Source organism: Pecten maximus, chromosome 8 (genome assembly GCF_902652985.1).
Source record: "Pecten maximus chromosome 8, xPecMax1.1, whole genome shotgun sequence".
NCBI classification, from domain to species: domain Eukaryota; kingdom Metazoa; phylum Mollusca; class Bivalvia; order Pectinida; family Pectinidae; genus Pecten; species Pecten maximus.
This window is the reverse complement of record NC_047022.1, coordinates 32,059,532-32,079,732: the sequence shown is the minus strand read 5'-3', so window position 1 is coordinate 32,079,732 and position 20,201 is coordinate 32,059,532. Positions and strand designations below refer to the sequence as shown.

The window sequence follows — 20,201 nt, the reverse complement described above, 5'->3', positions numbered from 1 at the left end:
GACATTGAGTCAACCTCTACTAGTATATTAACTATGACATTGAGTCATTCTCTACTAGTATATTAACTTTGACATTGAGTCATTCTCTACTAGTATATTGACTATGACATCGAGTCATTCTCTACTAGTATATTAACAATGACATTGAGTCACCCTCTACTAGTATATTAACTATGACATTGAGTCATTCTCTACTAGTATATTAACTTTGACATTGAGTCATTCTCTACTAGTATATTAACTTTGACATTGAGTCACCCTCTACTAGTATATTAACTATGACATTGAGTCATTCTCTACTAGTATATCAACTTTGACATTGAGTCATTCTCTACTAGTATATTAACTATGACATCGAGTCATTCTCTACTAGTATATTAACAATGACATTGAGTCACCCTCTACTAGTATATTAACTATGACATTGAGTCATTCTCTACTAGTATATTAACTTTGACATTGAGTCATTCTCTACTAGTATATTAACTTTGACATTGAGTCATTCTCTACAAGTATATTAACAATGACATTGAGTCAACCTCTACTAGTATATTAACAATGACATTGAGTCAACCTCTACTAGTATATTAACTATGACATTGAGTCATTCTCTACTAGTATATTAACTTTGACATTGAGTCATTCTCTACTAGTATATTAACTATGACATCGAGTCATTCTCTACTAGTATATTAACAATGACATTGAGTCACCCTCTACTAGTATATTAACTATGACATTGAGTCATTCTCTACTAGTATATTAACTTTGACATTGAGTCATTCTCTACTAGTATATTAACTTTGACATTGAGTCACCCTCTACTAGTATATTAACAATGACATCGAGTCATTCTCTACTAGTATATTAACTTTGACATTGAGTCACCATCTACTAGTATATTAACTTTGACATTGAGTCATTTCTCTACTAGTATATTAACAATGACATTGAGTCATTCTCTACTAGTATATTAACTTTGACATTGAGTCAATCTCTACTAGTATATTAACTTTGACATTGAGTCACCCTCTACTAGTATATTAACTTTGACATTGAGTCATTTTCTACTAGTATATTAACAATGACATTGAGTCATTCTCTACTAGTATATTAACTTTGACATTGAGTCATTCTCTACTAGTATATTAACTTTGACATTGAGTCAATCTCTACTAGTATATTAACTTTGACATTGAGTCACCCTCTACTAGTATATTAACTATGACATTGAGTCATTCTCTACTAGTATATTAACTTTGACATTGAGTCATTCTCTACTAGTATATTAACTATGACATTGAGTCATTCTCTACTAGTATATTGACTTTGACATTGAGTCACCCTTTACTAGTATATTAACTATGACATTGAGTCATTCTCTACTAGTATATTAACTATGACATTGAGTCATTCTCTACTAGTATATTAACAATGACATTGAGTCATTCTCTACTAGTATATTAACAATGACATTGAGTCATTCTCTACTAGTATATTAACTATGGCATTGAGTCACCTTCTACTAGTATATTAACAATGACATTGAGTCATTCTCTACTAGTATATTAACTATGGCATTGAGTCACCTTCCACTAGTATATTAACTATGACATTGAGTCATTCTCTACTAGTATATTAACAATGACATTGAGTCATTCTCTACTAGTATATCAACTCTGACATTGAGTCAATCTAAACTTGTTTATTTACAATGACATTGAGTCAACTTCAACTAGTATATTAACAATGTCATAGGGTCATCATTTACTAGTATATTAACTATGACATTGAGTCAACCTATACATGTACTAGTATATTAACTATGACATTGAGTCATTCTCGACTACTAGTATATTAACTGTGACATTCAGTCAACCTAAACTAGTATATTAACTATGACATTGAGTCAACCTCAACTAGTATATTAACTATGACATTAAGTGTTGATAACCTCTGTGATATATGTAACTTTGTGAGTGTATACTATGTACTGGTCTTTTCAACTTTTACAAGATCTAGATGAGCAGTATAAAATCTGTAAACAGACTTTCCGAATTCAGTAATCATTATCATAATTATCATAGATACAGAAGGCATTCTGTATATCAAGTGGTCAGTGCTCATAGAAAGCAATATGGGAGAAAGCTATTGTGTTAGGAAAAGTTCAGGTTGAACATATTTCAGTTAACTTTTCTAAGTTTTGCAATGAAAGTGATGATGTTTCAGAATTGCTCCGATGTAATGAAGAATTCCTTTTCCAACTGCATCCCTGGCCTGGCTGGGGGACAGTCGGCCCCCGTAGCAGAACATGATTGTGCCTCTACTCACCCCCTCAAGGCTGACTGGTTTCCTCTGATGTGTGTATATCGCGAGTACAATGCCCTTCTCGGCTACTTCTTCGCAAACTCACTTAGCATCCGTGCTTCACAGAAATTTCAGGAGAAAATAGCTGGAAAAGAATTTTACTCGTACAAGTAAGTTTAACATCGCCAAGAAAGAGTATGGTTTTTAGCTTACTATAATCAAGTTGTGGGAGAGAGTGTGTCATTCCCACAGAATCAGTGCTGTGTGCTTTATCATCAAACTGGCATGGATAGGGTTTCTGAAAATTCTTTAAACATGATATATTGCAGAGCCTGGGTCTGATCACCAGGTAATCCGATGTTTCTGATGTTTTATTGGCCTTTTAAAAATCTGATATTGGCTGACTAACATTAGATCTTCTGCCATCGTGAAAAGGGGGGGGAAAGCTGACCTGCCCTTGTTCAGAACTTCAGCATATGTTTTCAACTATTCAATATTGTCATGTGGATAGAAAACACATACATGTATATCGAAATAGTAATCTTTTTTCGACACATCTGACTGTATGGGCATACATATCAAATCCAATTTTCTAAGAGTTTCCAAACATCTTGTGGAAATTCGGAATTAGTTGTGTTACCTGTTTATCTATGTGGACATGTATGCCCGTACGGTCAGGTATGGCGAAAAATAATTGTTGTTTTGATAGATGTTTGTTTTTTATCCACATGACAGTATGAAATAGCTGAAAACATATGCTGAAGTTCTGACCAAGGGCCGAAGTAAAAAAGTCCTTATTTCCATGTTATGTTATTTTTGACACCGTCAGCATTATATGAATTAATTATTTCTCTGTCTATTATGTCTAGGGAGGAGGAGTTGAGAGTATCTTCTGTGTCATCCACGCCTTACATCTCAGGGTCCTTAGTGACAGTTAGTCAGGAGGGGACAACCCAGGAGTATTCTGTACCCCTGATTCTACCTCATCGTGTCCTGTCTGGCCAGTGTAACCTGGCGTCACCTGTCCGTTACCTAAAGGATGACACATCAGACTGCCTTATTGAGCTAAACCAGGCCTCGTGTTCTGTAGACGGGTCATTCAATGCCCTATTTTATGTAGAGTCCAGCAGTACCAGGTCACCTTCCTGTCCCAAACCTTTTGTTGTTCGCGGCAACAATGGAATGAATAGTACCATAGCAGTGACATCCCTGAATTATTACTGTACCACTGACTTAACAGGGTATATCAAAGACAATTCTACAATGTTACCCACACGACCTACAAACACAACGACATTTAATTACACTATGCCGGCCCTTGCTGATCAGGATGAATGTGGTAATGACATCACCACCAATTTCAACACTATTGCCACCAGTACTTCTAATGAGACCCCCCTCCCTCCACGTTGTGCCTTCGATGATGGGTATACACGTCCTCCTGTCCCTTCACTTGTAAATTCTGTGTGTAATTTCGCAGTACTGGAGGTCCGTTACAGGTTTTACTGGTCAGAGTCACAAATACTCCGACTGAATGCCACAGTCATTATGGGAAATGTACCTGTTGGCAACGTGGTCACCCAGAAATATTCCACAGAGTTTATACACAGTAGTCCTACCAACGTTAGCCAGGATGATTATCTGGGCCTAGGAACAAGCTTTGAACGATCAGGCTGGCCTGGTAAGTACCTACTCTCAACGGCACTGTCGATTCTTCATTACAGGGTAGTACAATTACTAGTACTGTTATAATTAAGGTTTAACAACAGTTTCATTAGCAAGAAGCAACTTTTAAGTAGGTTTGAACTCTTAATGTTTAAAGTTGATACTGATTGTTTACTGAAAGATAAAGGTAAGTATTATGAAAACTCCTCATATAATATGTAAGATCAAAATTGCCAAATTTCCATCGGTGACTGGAAATGTATATGTTTCAATTTTACAAGCATAAGGAAAGTACATTTATAGACCTATTGACAATGTTTTTAGTGAAAACTTTATATTTAAGCTGCCCTTTCTTACTGAAAGTTTGGGGTTTTAAAACTTTGAACTGTAATTATATAATTATTTCTAGATTTAGGATCAAAACTTGTGAGTCTTCCTCTCAAGATAAACCAATTATGTACAATAAGAGATTGCCCTCCTACAGTAATTGTCACAGCACACAAATATTGGTGATGATCTCCAATTCTCCTACCAACATGGTTTGGCTGTCTATGTTTTAAACAGGATACGACAAAGGGAGGCCACTCCTGACCGGCTCAGCCATGACCTTGAGTGGTGGGGCATTCTACGTTAATCAGAACACGAGCAGGCAACATGCGTTGTGGAGCACTGGTAGGTATTGTAGACAGGAATTTACCTGGCTAGCATAGGCCATTGGTGGGTGATACAATGATGTAATCACTGTTGTTTTAGATGTAATTGAACTGTTTCAATGATGATGTTACAGTTAAGATGTAAATTGTGTTACAGGAATGTAGTACTGTTATTTTAGATGTACATGGACTAGTTGTTTAAGGTGTCAATGGACTGTGTTACAATAATGTAATGACTTGTTATTGATGTAAATGGACTTCATGTAAAAACTGTTGTTTTAGATGTAAATGGACTGTGTTACAATAATGTAATGACTTGTTATTGATGTGAATGGACTGTGTTAATGTAAATACTGTTGTGTTATTATTGATGTAAAGGGACTTTGTTACAATGATGTAATAATTACTGTTGTTATTGATGTAAATAGACTGAGTTACAATAATGTAATGACTGTTGTTATTGATGTAAATGGACTGTGTTCATGTAAATACTGTTGTTTAGATGTAAATGAGCTATGTTTCAATAATGTAATTACTGTTGATATAATTGATATTGATATAAAGGGATTGTGTTATATTCATTTGATTTGTGTTGTTATAGATATAAACAGACTGTGTTCATGTAAATACTGTTGTTTTAGATGTAAATGGACTGTGTTAATGTAAAAACTGTTGTTTTAGATGTAAATGGACTGTGTTACAATGCTGGGAGAAGGCCAATACTGTTTGGAGTGAACTCATTTACAAGTTGTGATATATATCTTACTGCTGCCGACCTGTATGGGGATTGTGAAGATTTGAGGTAAGATAAAACACCTACATTTTGTGTAGAGTTATTATTTATTACTGATTTTCTTAAGCTACCAGGTACAGGTAACTCAACTCGCATCATATCGTTACTGCTATTGTAACCTTTCATATGTATCATTTTAGCTCAATTGAAGCAAATTCTAGTTATAGTGGTGTTGCAAATGCTTTTGTAAAAAAGAGTCATATAAACACTTCATTCATGATACTATATATGTTGTATATAATGATTTATAAGAGAAAGGTATTATTAATGAATGACCTTGACATGTATTCAAGGTCACAATGTTTAAACAACATCAAAAAACTTTTTAAATTTCTTTTACTAGAATATAGAGCCTCAAAGTCTATAAGGCCTCAATTCTTAATTTATGGCCTGCAGTTTTCAAGGGTGTTAATTGGAGATTATTAAGTTTGTTCGACCTTTACTTATCTTTAATGGTTACAAGGGTCATTGAAACATTTGTTATCACCTTTATTCAGGGAAATAATTTAATTATCACCATGTTTTATTTTTAGTTCAGACTAATTGTTGTCTTTTTTTTTTTGCCAGAAAACTGTTAATAAATCGCCTGAATAACCTGATGGCTGCGGATAGAATCGGGAGATATGGTAATAATAATCCCTACGACGATACCCACTGGATTACTGTCCAAAGGTAAAGACTAGGTTTTTCTACCACGATTCCCATTGATCATCTCCCACACATTAAATGATTCAAGTCATGGTTTACATTAAGTTAATCAACCATCAACCTTCTACTGATATCTTTTTCATCCTGATATTAGAGCATAGATTTTGATTATATGTTGGTGTTCTATAATTTAAATTTTCAAAAATATAATTGAAGAATACCAGAATCTCTGAAGTATTTTGTATGAAACCATGCATAAACAAACTCTTGTGATGTTTATAAATGTACAAGAAAGTTTTACTTGCACACGTACAACTGACCTACCTAATGTCGATGACTGTGTCAAACACCTAGTATATTTACCAAGTTTTCAAATAAAGTGGTAAAACATATTTTGAAATGAAATCTCAAATTTCATAAATGTGATAAAAATAATCACTGTTACAGAATCTGTTTCTAAGTTTGACATTCAGAAATGGTATTTGTGTTTCAGCGAGTTAACATGTTTTAGGAGTAACTTTTTTAGGTGATTTAGTGCCTACTCAAAAGTTATGATCAGTTGACTATATGTATGGTTACGTTTCTGGGTTAACTTGTCATGTGTGTAATAGTGGCCATTGTTTAATATTTTAGAGGTAACTTGTCATGTGTGTAATAGTGGCCATTGTTTGATATTTTAGAGGTAACTTGTCATGTGTGTAATAGTGGCCATTGTAATATTTTAGAGGTAACTTGTCATGTGTGTAATAGTGGCCATTGTTTAATATTTTAGAGGTAACTTGTCACATGTGTAATAGTGGCCATTGTTTAATATTTTAGAGGTAACTTGTCACGTGTGTAATAGTGGCCATTGTAATATTTTAGAGGTAACTTGTCATGTGTGTAATAGTGGCCATTGTTTGATATTTTAGGGTTAACTTGTCATGTGTGTAATAGTGGCCATTGTTTAATATTTTAGAGGTAACTTGTCATGTGTGTAATAGCGGCCATTGTTTAATATTTTAGGGTTAACTTGTCATGTGTGTAATAGTGGCCATTGTTTAATATTTTAGGGTTAACTTGTCATGTGTGTAATAGTGGCCATTGTTTAATATTTTAGGGGTAACTTGTCATGTGTGTAATAGTAGCCATTGTAATATTTTAGAGGTAACTTGTCATGTGTGTAATAGTGGCCATTGTTTAATATTTTAGAGGTAACTTGTCATGTGTGTAATAGCAGCCATTGTTTGATATTTTAGAGGTAACTTGTCATGTGTGTAATAGTGGCCATTGTTTAATATTTTAGGGTTAACTTGTCATGTGTGTAATAGCGGCCATTGTTTAATATTTTAGGGGTAACTTGTCATGTGTGTAATAGCGGCCATTGTTTAATATTTTAGGGGTAACTTGTCATGTGTGTAATAGTGGCCATTATTTAATATTTTAGAGGTAACTTGTCATGTGTGTAATAGTGGCCATTGTTTAATATTTTAGGGGTAACTTGTCATGTGTGTAATAGTGGCCATTGTTTAATATTTTAGAGGTAACTTGTCATGTGTGTAATAGCGGCCATTGTTTAATATTTTAGAGGTAACTTGTCATGTGTGTAATAGTGGCCATTGTTTAATATTTTAGAGGTAACTTGTCACGTGTGTAATAGCGACCATTGTTTAATATTTTAGGGGTAACTTGTCATGTGTGTAATAGCGGCCATTGTTTAATATTTTAGAGGTAACTTGTCATGTGTGTAATAGTGGCCATTGTTTAATATTTTAGGGGTAACTTGTCATGTGTGTAATAGCGGCCATTGTTTAATATTTTAGAGGTAACTTGTCATGTGTGTAATAGCAGCCATTGTTTAATATTTTAGAGGTAACTTGTCATGTGTGTAATAGCGGCCATTGTTTAATATTTTAGGGGTAACTTGTCATGTGTGTAATAGCGGCCATTGTTTAATATTTTAGGGGTAACTTGTCATGTGTGTAATAGCGGCCATTGTTTGATATTTTAGAGGTAACTTGTCATGTGTGTAATAGCGGCCATTGTTTAATATTTTAGGGTTAACTTGTCATGTGTGTAATAGCGGCCATTGTTTAATATTTTAGAGGTAACTTGTCATGTGTGTAATAGTGGCCATTGTTTAATATTTTAGAGGTAACTTGTCATGTGTGTAATAGTGGCCATTGTTTAATATTTTAGAGGTAACTTGTCATGTGTGTAATAGCAGCCATTGTTTGATATTTTAGGGGTAACTTGTCATGTGTGTAATAGTGGCCATTGTTTAATATTTTAGAGGTAACTTGTCATGTGTGTAATAGTGGCCATTGATTAATATTTTAGAGGTAACTTGTCATGTGTGTAATAGCGGCCATTGTTTAATATTTTAGGGGTAACTTGTCATGTGTGTAATAGTGGCCATTGTTTAATATTTTAGAGGTAACTTGTCATGTGTGTAATAGCAGCCATTGTTTAATATTTTAGAGGTAACTTGTCATGTGTGTAATAGCGGCCATTGTTTAATATTTTAGGGGTAACTTGTCGTGTGTAATAGTGGCCATTGTTTAATATTTTAGAGGTAACTTGTCATATGTGTAATAGCAGCCATTGTTTAATATTTTAGGGGTAACTTGTCATGTGTGTAATAGCGGCCATTGTTTAATATTTTAGGGGTAACTTGTCATGTGTGTAATAGTGGCCATTGTTTAATATTTTAGAGGTAACTTGTCATGTGTGTAATAGCAGCCATTGTTTGATATTTTAGAGGTAACTTGTCATGTGTGTAATAGTGGCCATTGTTTAATATTTTAGAGGTAACTTGTCATGTTTGTAATAGCAGCCATTGTTTGATATTTTAGAAGTAACTTGTCATGTGTGTAATAGTGGCCATTGTTTAATATTTTAGGGTTAACTTGTCATGTGTGTAATAGTGGCCATTGTTTAATATTTTAGAGGTAACTTGTCATGCGTGTAATAGTGGCCATTGTTTAATATTTTAGGGTTAACTTGTCGTGTGTAATAGTGGCCATTGTTTAATATTTTAGAGGTAACTTGTCATGCGTGTAATAGCAGCCATTGTTTGATATTTTAGGGTTAACTTGTCATGCGTGTAATAGCAGCCATTGTTTAATATTTTAGGGGTAACTTGTCATGTGTGTAATAGCAGCCATTGTTTAATATTTTAGAGGTAACTTGTCATGTGTGTAATAGCGGCCATTGTTTAATATTTTAGAGGTAACTTGTCATGTTTGTAATAGTGGCCATTATTTAATATTTTAGAGGTAACTTGTCATGGTGTAATAGCGGCCATTGTTTAATATTTTAGGGTTAACTTGTCATGTGTGTAATAGCGGCTATTGTTTAATATTTTAGAGGTAACTTGTCACGTGTGTAATAGCGGCCATTGTTTAATATTTTAGAGGTAACTTGTCATGTGTGTAATAGTGGCCATTGTTTGATATTTTAGGGGTAACTTGTCGTGTGTAATAGTGGCCATTGTTTAATATTTTAGAGGTAACTTGTCATGCGTGTAATAGCAGCCATTGTTTGATATTTTAGGGTTAACTTGTCACGTGTGTAATAGTGGCCATTGTTTAATATTTTAGGGGTAACTTGTCACGTGTGTAATAGTGGCCATTGTTTAATATTTTAGGGGTAACTTGTCATGTGTGTAATAGCGGCCATTGTTTAATATTTTAGAGGTAACTTGTCATGTGTGTAATAGCAGCCATTGTTTAATATTTTAGAGGTAACTTGTCATGGTGTAATAGCAGCCATTGTTTAATATTTTAGGGTTAACTTGTCATGTGTGTAATAGCGGCCATTGTTTAATATTTTAGAGGTAACTTGTCACGTGTGTAATAGTGGCCATTGTTTAATATTTTAGAGTTAACTTGTCACGTGTGTAATAGTGGCCATTGTAATATTTTAGAGGTAACTTGTCATGTGTGTAATAGTGGCCATTGTTTAATATTTTAGGGTTAACTTGTCATGTGTGTAATAGTGGCCATTGTTTAATATTTTAGAGGTAACTTGTCATGTGTGTAATAGCGGCCATTGTTTAATATTTTAGAGGTAACTTGTCATGTGTGTAATAGTGGCCATTGTTTAATATTTTAGGGTTAACTTGTCATGTGTGTAATAGTGGCCATTGTTTAATATTTTAGGGGTAACTTGTCATGTGTGTAATAGTAGCCATTGTAATATTTTAGAGGTAACTTGTCATGTGTGTAATAGTGGCCATTGTTTAATATTTTAGAGGTAACTTGTCATGTGTGTAATAGCAGCCATTGTTTGATATTTTAGAGGTAACTTGTCATGTGTGTAATAGTGGCCATTGTTTAATATTTTAGGGTTAACTTGTCATGTGTGTAATAGCGGCCATTGTTTAATATTTTAGGGGTAACTTGTCATGTGTGTAATAGCGGCCATTGTTTAATATTTTAGGGGTAACTTGTCATGTGTGTAATAGTGGCCATTGTTTAATATTTTAGAGGTAACTTGTCATGTGTGTAATAGTGGCCATTGTTTAATATTTTAGGGGTAACTTGTCATGTGTGTAATAGTGGCCATTGTTTAATATTTTAGAGGTAACTTGTCATGTGTGTAATAGCGGCCATTGTTTAATATTTTAGAGGTAACTTGTCATGTGTGTAATAGTGGCCATTGTTTAATATTTTAGAGGTAACTTGTCATGTGTGTAATAGCGGCCATTGTTTAATATTTTAGGGGTAACTTGTCATGTGTGTAATAGCGGCCATTGTTTAATATTTTAGAGGTAACTTGTCATGTGTGTAATAGTGGCCATTGTTTAATATTTTAGGGGTAACTTGTCATGTGTGTAATAGCGGCCATTGTTTAATATTTTAGAGGTAACTTGTCATGTGTGTAATAGTGGCCATTGTTTAATATTTTAGGGTTAACTTGTCGTGTGTAATAGTGGCCATTGTTTAATATTTTAGAGGTAACTTGTCATGCGTGTAATAGCAGCCATTGTTTGATATTTTAGGGTTAACTTGTCATGCGTGTAATAGCAGCCATTGTTTAATATTTTAGGGGTAACTTGTCATGTGTGTAATAGCAGCCATTGTTTAATATTTTAGAGGTAACTTGTCATGTGTGTAATAGCGGCCATTGTTTAATATTTTAGAGGTAACTTGTCATGTTTGTAATAGTGGCCATTATTTAATATTTTAGAGGTAACTTGTCATGGTGTAATAGCGGCCATTGTTTAATATTTTAGGGTTAACTTGTCATGTGTGTAATAGCGGCTATTGTTTAATATTTTAGAGGTAACTTGTCACGTGTGTAATAGCGGCCATTGTTTAATATTTTAGAGGTAACTTGTCATGTGTGTAATAGTGGCCATTGTTTGATATTTTAGGGGTAACTTGTCGTGTGTAATAGTGGCCATTGTTTAATATTTTAGAGGTAACTTGTCATGCGTGTAATAGCAGCCATTGTTTGATATTTTAGGGTTAACTTGTCACGTGTGTAATAGTGGCCATTGTTTAATATTTTAGGGGTAACTTGTCACGTGTGTAATAGTGGCCATTGTTTAATATTTTAGGGGTAACTTGTCATGTGTGTAATAGCGGCCATTGTTTAATATTTTAGAGGTAACTTGTCATGTGTGTAATAGCAGCCATTGTTTAATATTTTAGAGGTAACTTGTCATGGTGTAATAGCAGCCATTGTTTAATATTTTAGGGTTAACTTGTCATGTGTGTAATAGCGGCCATTGTTTAATATTTTAGAGGTAACTTGTCACGTGTGTAATAGTGGCCATTGTTTAATATTTTAGAGTTAACTTGTCACGTGTGTAATAGTGGCCATTGTAATATTTTAGAGGTAACTTGTCATGTGTGTAATAGTGGCCATTGTTTAATATTTTAGGGTTAACTTGTCATGTGTGTAATAGTGGCCATTGTTTAATATTTTAGAGGTAACTTGTCATGTGTGTAATAGCGGCCATTGTTTAATATTTTAGAGGTAACTTGTCATGTGTGTAATAGTGGCCATTGTTTAATATTTTAGGGTTAACTTGTCATGTGTGTAATAGTGGCCATTGTTTAATATTTTAGGGGTAACTTGTCATGTGTGTAATAGTAGCCATTGTAATATTTTAGAGGTAACTTGTCATGTGTGTAATAGTGGCCATTGTTTAATATTTTAGAGGTAACTTGTCATGTGTGTAATAGCAGCCATTGTTTGATATTTTAGAGGTAACTTGTCATGTGTGTAATAGTGGCCATTGTTTAATATTTTAGGGTTAACTTGTCATGTGTGTAATAGCGGCCATTGTTTAATATTTTAGGGGTAACTTGTCATGTGTGTAATAGCGGCCATTGTTTAATATTTTAGGGGTAACTTGTCATGTGTGTAATAGTGGCCATTGTTTAATATTTTAGAGGTAACTTGTCATGTGTGTAATAGTGGCCATTGTTTAATATTTTAGGGGTAACTTGTCATGTGTGTAATAGTGGCCATTGTTTAATATTTTAGAGGTAACTTGTCATGTGTGTAATAGCGGCCATTGTTTAATATTTTAGAGGTAACTTGTCATGTGTGTAATAGTGGCCATTGTTTAATATTTTAGAGGTAACTTGTCATGTGTGTAATAGCGGCCATTGTTTAATATTTTAGGGGTAACTTGTCATGTGTGTAATAGCGGCCATTGTTTAATATTTTAGAGGTAACTTGTCATGTGTGTAATAGTGGCCATTGTTTAATATTTTAGGGGTAACTTGTCATGTGTGTAATAGCGGCCATTGTTTAATATTTTAGAGGTAACTTGTCATGTGTGTAATAGTGGCCATTGTTTAATGTTTTAGGGGTAACGTGTCATGTGTGTAATAGTAGCCATTGTAATATTTTAGGGGTAACTTGTCATGTGTGTAATAGCGGCCATTGTTTAATATTTTAGGGGTAACTTGTCATGTGTGTAATAGCAGCCATTGTTTAATATTTTAGAGGTAACTTGTCATGTGTGTAATAGCGGCCATTGTTTAATATTTTAGGGTTAACTTGTCATGTGTGTAATAGCGGCCATTGTTTAATATTTTAGAGGTAACTTGTCATGTGTGTAATAGCGGCCATTGTTTAATATTTTAGAGGTAACTTGTCATGTGTGTAATAGCAGCCATTGTTTAATATTTTAGAGGTAACTTGTCATGGTGTAATAGCGGCCATTGTTTAATATTTTAGGGTTAACTTGTCATGTGTGTAATAGCGGCCATTGTTTAATATTTTAGAGGTAACTTGTCACGTGTGTAATAGTGGCCATTGTTTAATATTTTAGAGGTAACTTGTCACGTGTGTAATAGTGGCCATTGTAATATTTTAGAGGTAACATGTCATGTGTGTAATAGCGGCCATTGTTTAATATTTTAGAGGTAACTTGTCATGTGTGTAATAGCAGCCATTGTTTAATATTTTAGAGGTAACTTGTCATGGTGTAATAGCGGCCATTGTTTAATATTTTAGGGTTAACTTGTCACGTGTGTAATAGTGGCCATTGTTTAATATTTTAGAGGTAACTTGTCACGTGTGTAATAGCGGCCATTGTTTAATATTTTAGAGGTAACTTGTCACGTGTGTAATAGCGGCCATTGTTTAATATTTAGCTCACCTGCCCGAAGGGCAAGTGAGCTTATGCCATGGTGCGGCGTCCGTCGTCCGTCCGTCTGTCCGTCCGTCCGGCCGTCCGTCCGGCGTCAACTTTTTCATTTAAACAACTTCTTCTCCATAACCAAGAGGCCCAGGAACTTCATATTGGGCCTGTAGCATGCTGGGGTGAAGGGCTACCAAGTTTGTTCAAATAAATGACCTTGACCTTCATTCAAGGTCACATGGGTCAAATAGGCTATAATCTTCAAATGACTTCTTCTCAATAACCAAGAGGCCCAGGAACTTGATATTGGGCCTGTAGCATGCTGGGGTGAAGGGCTACCAAGTTTGTTAAAGTAAATAACCTTGACCATCATTCAAGGTCACATGGGTCAAATAGGCTATAATCTTCAAACAACTTCTTCTCAATAACCAAGAGGCCCAGGGACTTGATATTGGGCCTGTAGCATGCTGGGGTGAAAGGCTACCAAGTTTGTTCAAATGAATGACCTTGACCATCATTCAAGGTCACATGGGTCAAATAGGCTATAATCTTCAAACAACTTCTTCTCAATAACCAAGAGGCCCAGGGACTTGGTATTGGGCCTGTAGCATGCTGGGATGAAGGGCTACCAAGTTTGTTCAAATAAATGACCTTGACCTTCATTCAAGGTCACATGGGTCAAATAGGCTATAATCTTCAAACAACTTCTTCTCAATAACCAAGAGGCCCAGGGACTTGGTATTGGGCCTGTAGCATGCTGGGATGAAGGGCTACCAAGTTTGATCAAATAAATGACCTTGACCTTCATTCAAGGTCACATGGGTCAAATAGGCTATAATCTTCAAACAACTTCTTCTCAATAACCAAGAGGCCCAGGGACTTGATATTGGACCTGTAGCATGCTGGGATGAAGGGCTACCAAGTTTGTTAAAATAAATGACCTTGACCTACATTCAAGGTCACATGGGTCAAATAGGCTATAATCTTCAAACAACTTCTTCTCAATAACCAAGAGGCCCAGGGACTTGGTATTGGGCCTGTAGCATGCTGGGATGAAGGGCTACCAAGTTTGTTCAAATAGATGACCTTGACCATCATTCAAGGTCACATGGGTCAAATAGGCTATAATATTCAAACAACTTCTTCTCAATAACCAAGAGGCCCAGGGACTTGATATTGGGCCTGTCTGTAGCATGCTTAGAGCCAAGAGTCGCCAAGAACCGATCTTAGGCCAATAGTATGCTGGAATGAAGGACTAGAAAATATATTGACATGAATTAACCTGGCTTACTCTGATATTTAAATAAAGTTGTTATCAGCATAGTATCTGTAGAAATGACCTCAATCAACTGCAATTTTGTGTAGAGGCAGGTGAGCGATACAGGCCCATTGGGCCTCTTGTTTAGAGGTAACTTGTCATGTGTGTAATAGTGGCCATTGTTTGATATTTTAGGGGTAACTTGTCATACGTCTGTGATCGGCCAGTCAACTTAACAGATGCTGATGTGATTGCCAGAGAATCGAGCGGCATGTGTACTGATGTGGTTACAGGTATCAGTTTAGAAGTGATGTATGCGGAGACTGGTAAATCTAACAACCAGCCTATCTATGAGGTGATAGGTTCCTTCATCAGGTAACACTCTATCTTACAGACTTATTTCTGAACTGTACATCTATTGTATTAAATATAGACAATGTGTATATTTATAATCATAATACAGTGTATTTGGATAAAGAATATAAAAGTGAAGTTTTTAGCCCACCATCATCAGATGGTGGGCTATTCAAATCGCCCTATGTCTGTGGTCCGTCGTCCATCCGTCCATCCGTCCCTCCGTAAACAATAGTACTGAAGGGATCTTTCTAAAATTTAGTATATAGGTTCCCCTTCGTCCCTTGTTATGCATATTGCATTTTGGGATTGATCAGAAAACAACATGGCCGACAGGCAGCCATCTTGTATTTTGACGATTGAAGTTTGTTATCGCTATTTTACAGAAGGTACTAAAGGGATCTTTCTCAAATTTCATATATAGTTCCCCTTGGTCCCTCGTATTGCATTTTTTGACCAATCTAAAAACAACATGGCCAACAGACTGCCATTACCGCTAAATCTCAAATTTCATATATATAGGTTCCCCTTGTTTGAAAAGTACTGGAGGGATGTTTCTCAATTTACACAGATTAGTAAGAGGAAGGGAAAATTAGAGAAAAGATCAATCTGACATAGAATCTATAAAGAACATTCAATGGTACCAAGATCCCTATAATACCAGGTACATGTTAAAAGATTTCAGAAATATATCAGATCATAATATGTACGAAATGATTACTGAATAGTTAATATTTTGTATAAAATACCAAACCATCACTGACTTTGACTGATAACTATTGTACTTCATTGTCACATTCTCAGCTACACCAACATCACGACTGATAACTACTGTACTTCTTTGTCACATTCTCAGCTACACCAACATCACGCTGAACATGACTTGCGGTACGAGTGGGGATCCTGCGTGTCAGGGTACAGGGGTACAGGCGTTCCCAATACACAGCACTGTCAACTTTGTCAAGGTGTCCGCTCAAACTCCTCCAAGGATCGACAGGTAAGCTTCCTAAGCCTTTATTAATAGTGAAGGTGTGATCATCTAGAGAACACCTTACATTGTTCACCGTCCTTGGTCTGATTGATAATTGAGATGTCTGGTACATCTTTATCAGTACATAGGCTTAATTTATGATTTACAAGTCTGCTGTGTCTAAGAGCTAGTGGATGATGAGCTATTTAGGGACCTGCTGTATTTTTATCTTTTTGAGAATTTAGGGTCTGCTGTACCTAGGGGCCTACTGTAACTATATCTTGGAAGATTTATTAGGGGGGGGGGGGGCTGATGTATGTAGGGGTATGCTGTAACTATATTAATTAGAGGATTTAATAGGGGGGGGGACTGATGTTTGTAGGGGTATGCTGTAACTATATTAATAAGAGGATTTGTTAGGGGGACTGATGTATGTAGGGGTATGCTGTAACTATATTAATTAGAGGATTTGTTATGGGGGGGGGCTTATGTATGTAAGGGTATGCTGTAACTATCTTAATTAGAGGATTTGTCAGGGGGGGGGGGGGGGGACTGATGTAAGTAGGGGTATGCTGTAACTATATTAATGAGAGGATTTGTTAGGGGGGACTGATGTATGTAGGGGTATGCTGTAACTATATTAATAAGAGGATTTGTTAGGGGGGACTGATGTATGTAGGGGTATGCTGTAACTATATTAATAAGAGGATTTGTTAGGGGGGACTGATGTATGTAGGGGTATGCTGTAACTATATTAATTAGAGGATTTGTTATGAGGGTACTGATGTATGTAGGGGTATGCATACATGCCATACCTCCCGGCGTGAGACAAAATCTCCCTTATTTTCAAGTCATTTATTTCCTCCCGGCAGGAGAGCCAAAATTCCCGTATTTTGTAATTCCCTCCGGTATTTTTGCCGACGCCATTTTTGTTTACAATACAGTGTTTTTCTCGCGAGATTTGGCTAAATTTAGCAATCACGTGATCCATCCCTTAGCTAACAGACTTGAATTATGGTTTGTTTTCTTTTAGGACCATACTTTGATGATGGTAATTGATACAGAGTCTGGTCAGACGCAAAATCACACGTGTTTTTCATTTACCATGTGTATCGTTGATCAGTGATAGCAAGATGAAATCCGATAATTTCTTTTAGAAAACTATCAAATTAGCACATCTGTTGGTCGTTACAAAGTGGTCAATCATGGTGTTTACAATGACTGTACAGTCCATGACAGAGACAATATACAAAATCTAGAATGATCGTGATAAGATTTACTGCAGTCTCCTAACATTAACATCTTCCGTTCTCATAATTTCATGTATACACTTGCACACTTGGAATATTTTTATATCTAAATGGTCCAACATAAGGTATCCCACAGGACATTTCATGGTGATTTTTACAACTGATGTGTTCCCTCAGAGTGGATCAAGCTTTCTAATTTTAAGAAAATCCAAACTGATAAATGAATAACTTGCTTGTCTTAATCTTTAGCTACATGTAATTATAATATACCCTTTTCAAATGCTGTTATGCAATGTGCATAAAGCTGTGAAACTTTTTGTGTTACATAAAAAAATCGGAAAAAAATTCATATCATCAGAATCTGAATGTATACTTATTGCATTTTTTACCTTATACAACTTTTTGTTGTTTGCATATACAATATGATTAATATCTAAAATAAATACAAATATTCTTTATCACTTTCAAAATTAGTTAATTGCTAAAAAATTGAGTAAAAATGTTGATATTTATGTCGCGCACAAATCTCCCTTATTTTAGGCAAAATTCCCTTAAAATAATCATCAATCTCCCTTATTGGTCTCCCAAAAATATGGCATGTATGGGTATGCTGTAACTATATTAATTAGAGGATTTGTTAGGGGGACTGATGTATGTAGGGGTATGCTGTAACTATATTAATTAGAGGATTTGTTATTGGGGGGGGGGGGGGGACTGATGTATGTAGGGGTATGCTGTAACTATATTAATTAGAGGATTTGTTATGGGGGGGGGGGGGGGGGGGACTGATGTATGTAGGGGTATGCTGTAACTATATTAATTAGAGGATTTGTTATGGGGGGGGGGGGGACTGATGTATGTAGGGGTATGCTGTAACTATATTAATTAGAGGATTTGTTATGGGGGGGGGGGGGACTGATGTATGTAGGGGTATGCTGTAACTATATTAATTAGAGGATTTGTTATGGGGGGGGGAGGGGGGGACTGATGTATGTAGGGGTAGGCTGTAACTATATTAATTAGAGGATTTGTTAGGGGGGACAGATGTATGTAGGGGTATGCTGTAACTATATTAATTAGAGGATTTGTTAGGGGGGGACTGATGTATGTAGGGGTATGCTGTAACTATATCAATTAGAGGATTTGTTAGGGGGGACTGATGTATGTAGGGGTATGCTGTAACTATATTAATGAGAGGATTTGTTATTGGGGGGGGGGGGGGACTGATGTATGTAGGGGTATGCTGTAACTATATTAATTAGAGGATTTGTTAGGGGGGACTGATGTATGTAGGGGTATGCTGTAACTATATTAATTAGAGGATTTGTTATGGGGGTGGGGGGGACTGATGTATGTAGGGGTATGCTGTAAATATATCAATTAGAGGATTTGTTATTGGGGGGGGGGATGTATTCAGGGGCCTGCTGTATCTATATGTTATAGGATTTGTTATTCAGGGGCCTGCTGTATCTAAATCTTTTATAGGATTTGTTATTCAGGGCCTGCTGTATCTATATGTTATATGATTTGTTATTCAGGGGCCTGCTGTATCTATATGTTATAGGATTTGTTATTCAGGGGCCTGCTGTATCTATATGTTATAGGATTTGTTATTCAGGGGCCTGCTGTATCTAAATCTTTTATAGGATTTGTTATTCAGGGGCCTGCTGTATCTATATGTTATAGGATTTGTTATTCAGGGGCCTGCTGTATCTAAATCTTTTATATGATTTGTTATTCAGGGGCCTGCTGTATCTATATGTTATAGGATTTGTTATTCAGGGGCCTGCGGTATCTATATGTTATAGGATTTGTTATTCAGGGGCCTGCTGTATCTTTATGTTATATGATTTGTTATTCAGGGGCCTGCTGTATCTAAATCTTTTATAGGATTTGTTATTCAGGGGCCTGCTGTATCTATATGTTATAGGATTTGTTATTCAGGGGCCTGCTGTATCTAAATCTTTTATAGGATTTGTTATTCAGGGGCCTGCTGTATCTATATGTTATAGGATTTGTTATTCAGGGGCCTGCTGTATCTATATGTTATAGGATTTGTTATTCAGGGATCTGCTGTAGCTAGTGGCCTTTTGTATCTATATTATTTCATGGATTTGTTATTTAGGGGTCTGCTGTTTCTATAGCTATTGGAAGATATGTCATTTAGAGGCCTGCTGTATCTTTTAGACTGTCGTATCTATTGCTATTTCAGGATTTGTTATCTAGGGGTCTGCTGTATCTAGGGATCTGCTGTATCTATATTAATTGTAGAATTATGCTAATGGCTATTGCAGTAAAATTTATATCTGACAGAAGGACTCAAGAAAAAAAAAGAAATTCTATGCACGGTTGATGCTGGAGTCAAAACAGTGTACTTTGTATTATAAAGATGTCAAAACAGTGTACTTTGTATTATAAAGATGTCAAAACAGTGTACTTTGTATTATAAAGATACTGTTTACATGTCAAATTACTCCAAAAACATATATTTACTGATAAAGCAACCTCTTTAAAAAGATAAAGATACAGCAGGCCCCTAGATAACAAATCCTCCAATAGACACTTTTATGGGAAGTAGCTGACAAAACTCCTTCTGTTATATAGATATTTTACTGGAATAGCCCCAATTCAAAATCACTTGGAAGAGCTGCTAAATATAAAATCATTGTATCTCTGTATATCTAAGATGACTAATACAAATTGATTTATCCAATA

The 20,201-nt window shown here is 35.5% G+C and overlaps 1 protein-coding gene across 3 annotated transcripts in view; it reads left to right on the top strand.

Annotated features, from left to right (window-relative positions):
- Positions 1-20,201, top strand: part of LOC117333214 (cell wall protein DAN4-like) — a 40,802-nt gene that overhangs the window by 18,447 nt on the left and 2,154 nt on the right. For all 3 annotated transcript variants that reach the window (XM_033892395.1, XM_033892396.1, XM_033892394.1), the window contains exons 14-20: positions 2,230-2,477; positions 3,177-3,988; positions 4,537-4,644; positions 5,307-5,427; positions 5,986-6,090; positions 15,108-15,287; positions 16,123-16,263. In XM_033892395.1, the coding sequence (XP_033748286.1) occupies positions 2,230-2,477; positions 3,177-3,988; positions 4,537-4,644; positions 5,307-5,427; positions 5,986-6,090; positions 15,108-15,287; positions 16,123-16,263 (1,715 nt within the window). The remainder of the gene's footprint in view (positions 1-2,229; positions 2,478-3,176; positions 3,989-4,536; positions 4,645-5,306; positions 5,428-5,985; positions 6,091-15,107; positions 15,288-16,122; positions 16,264-20,201) is intronic.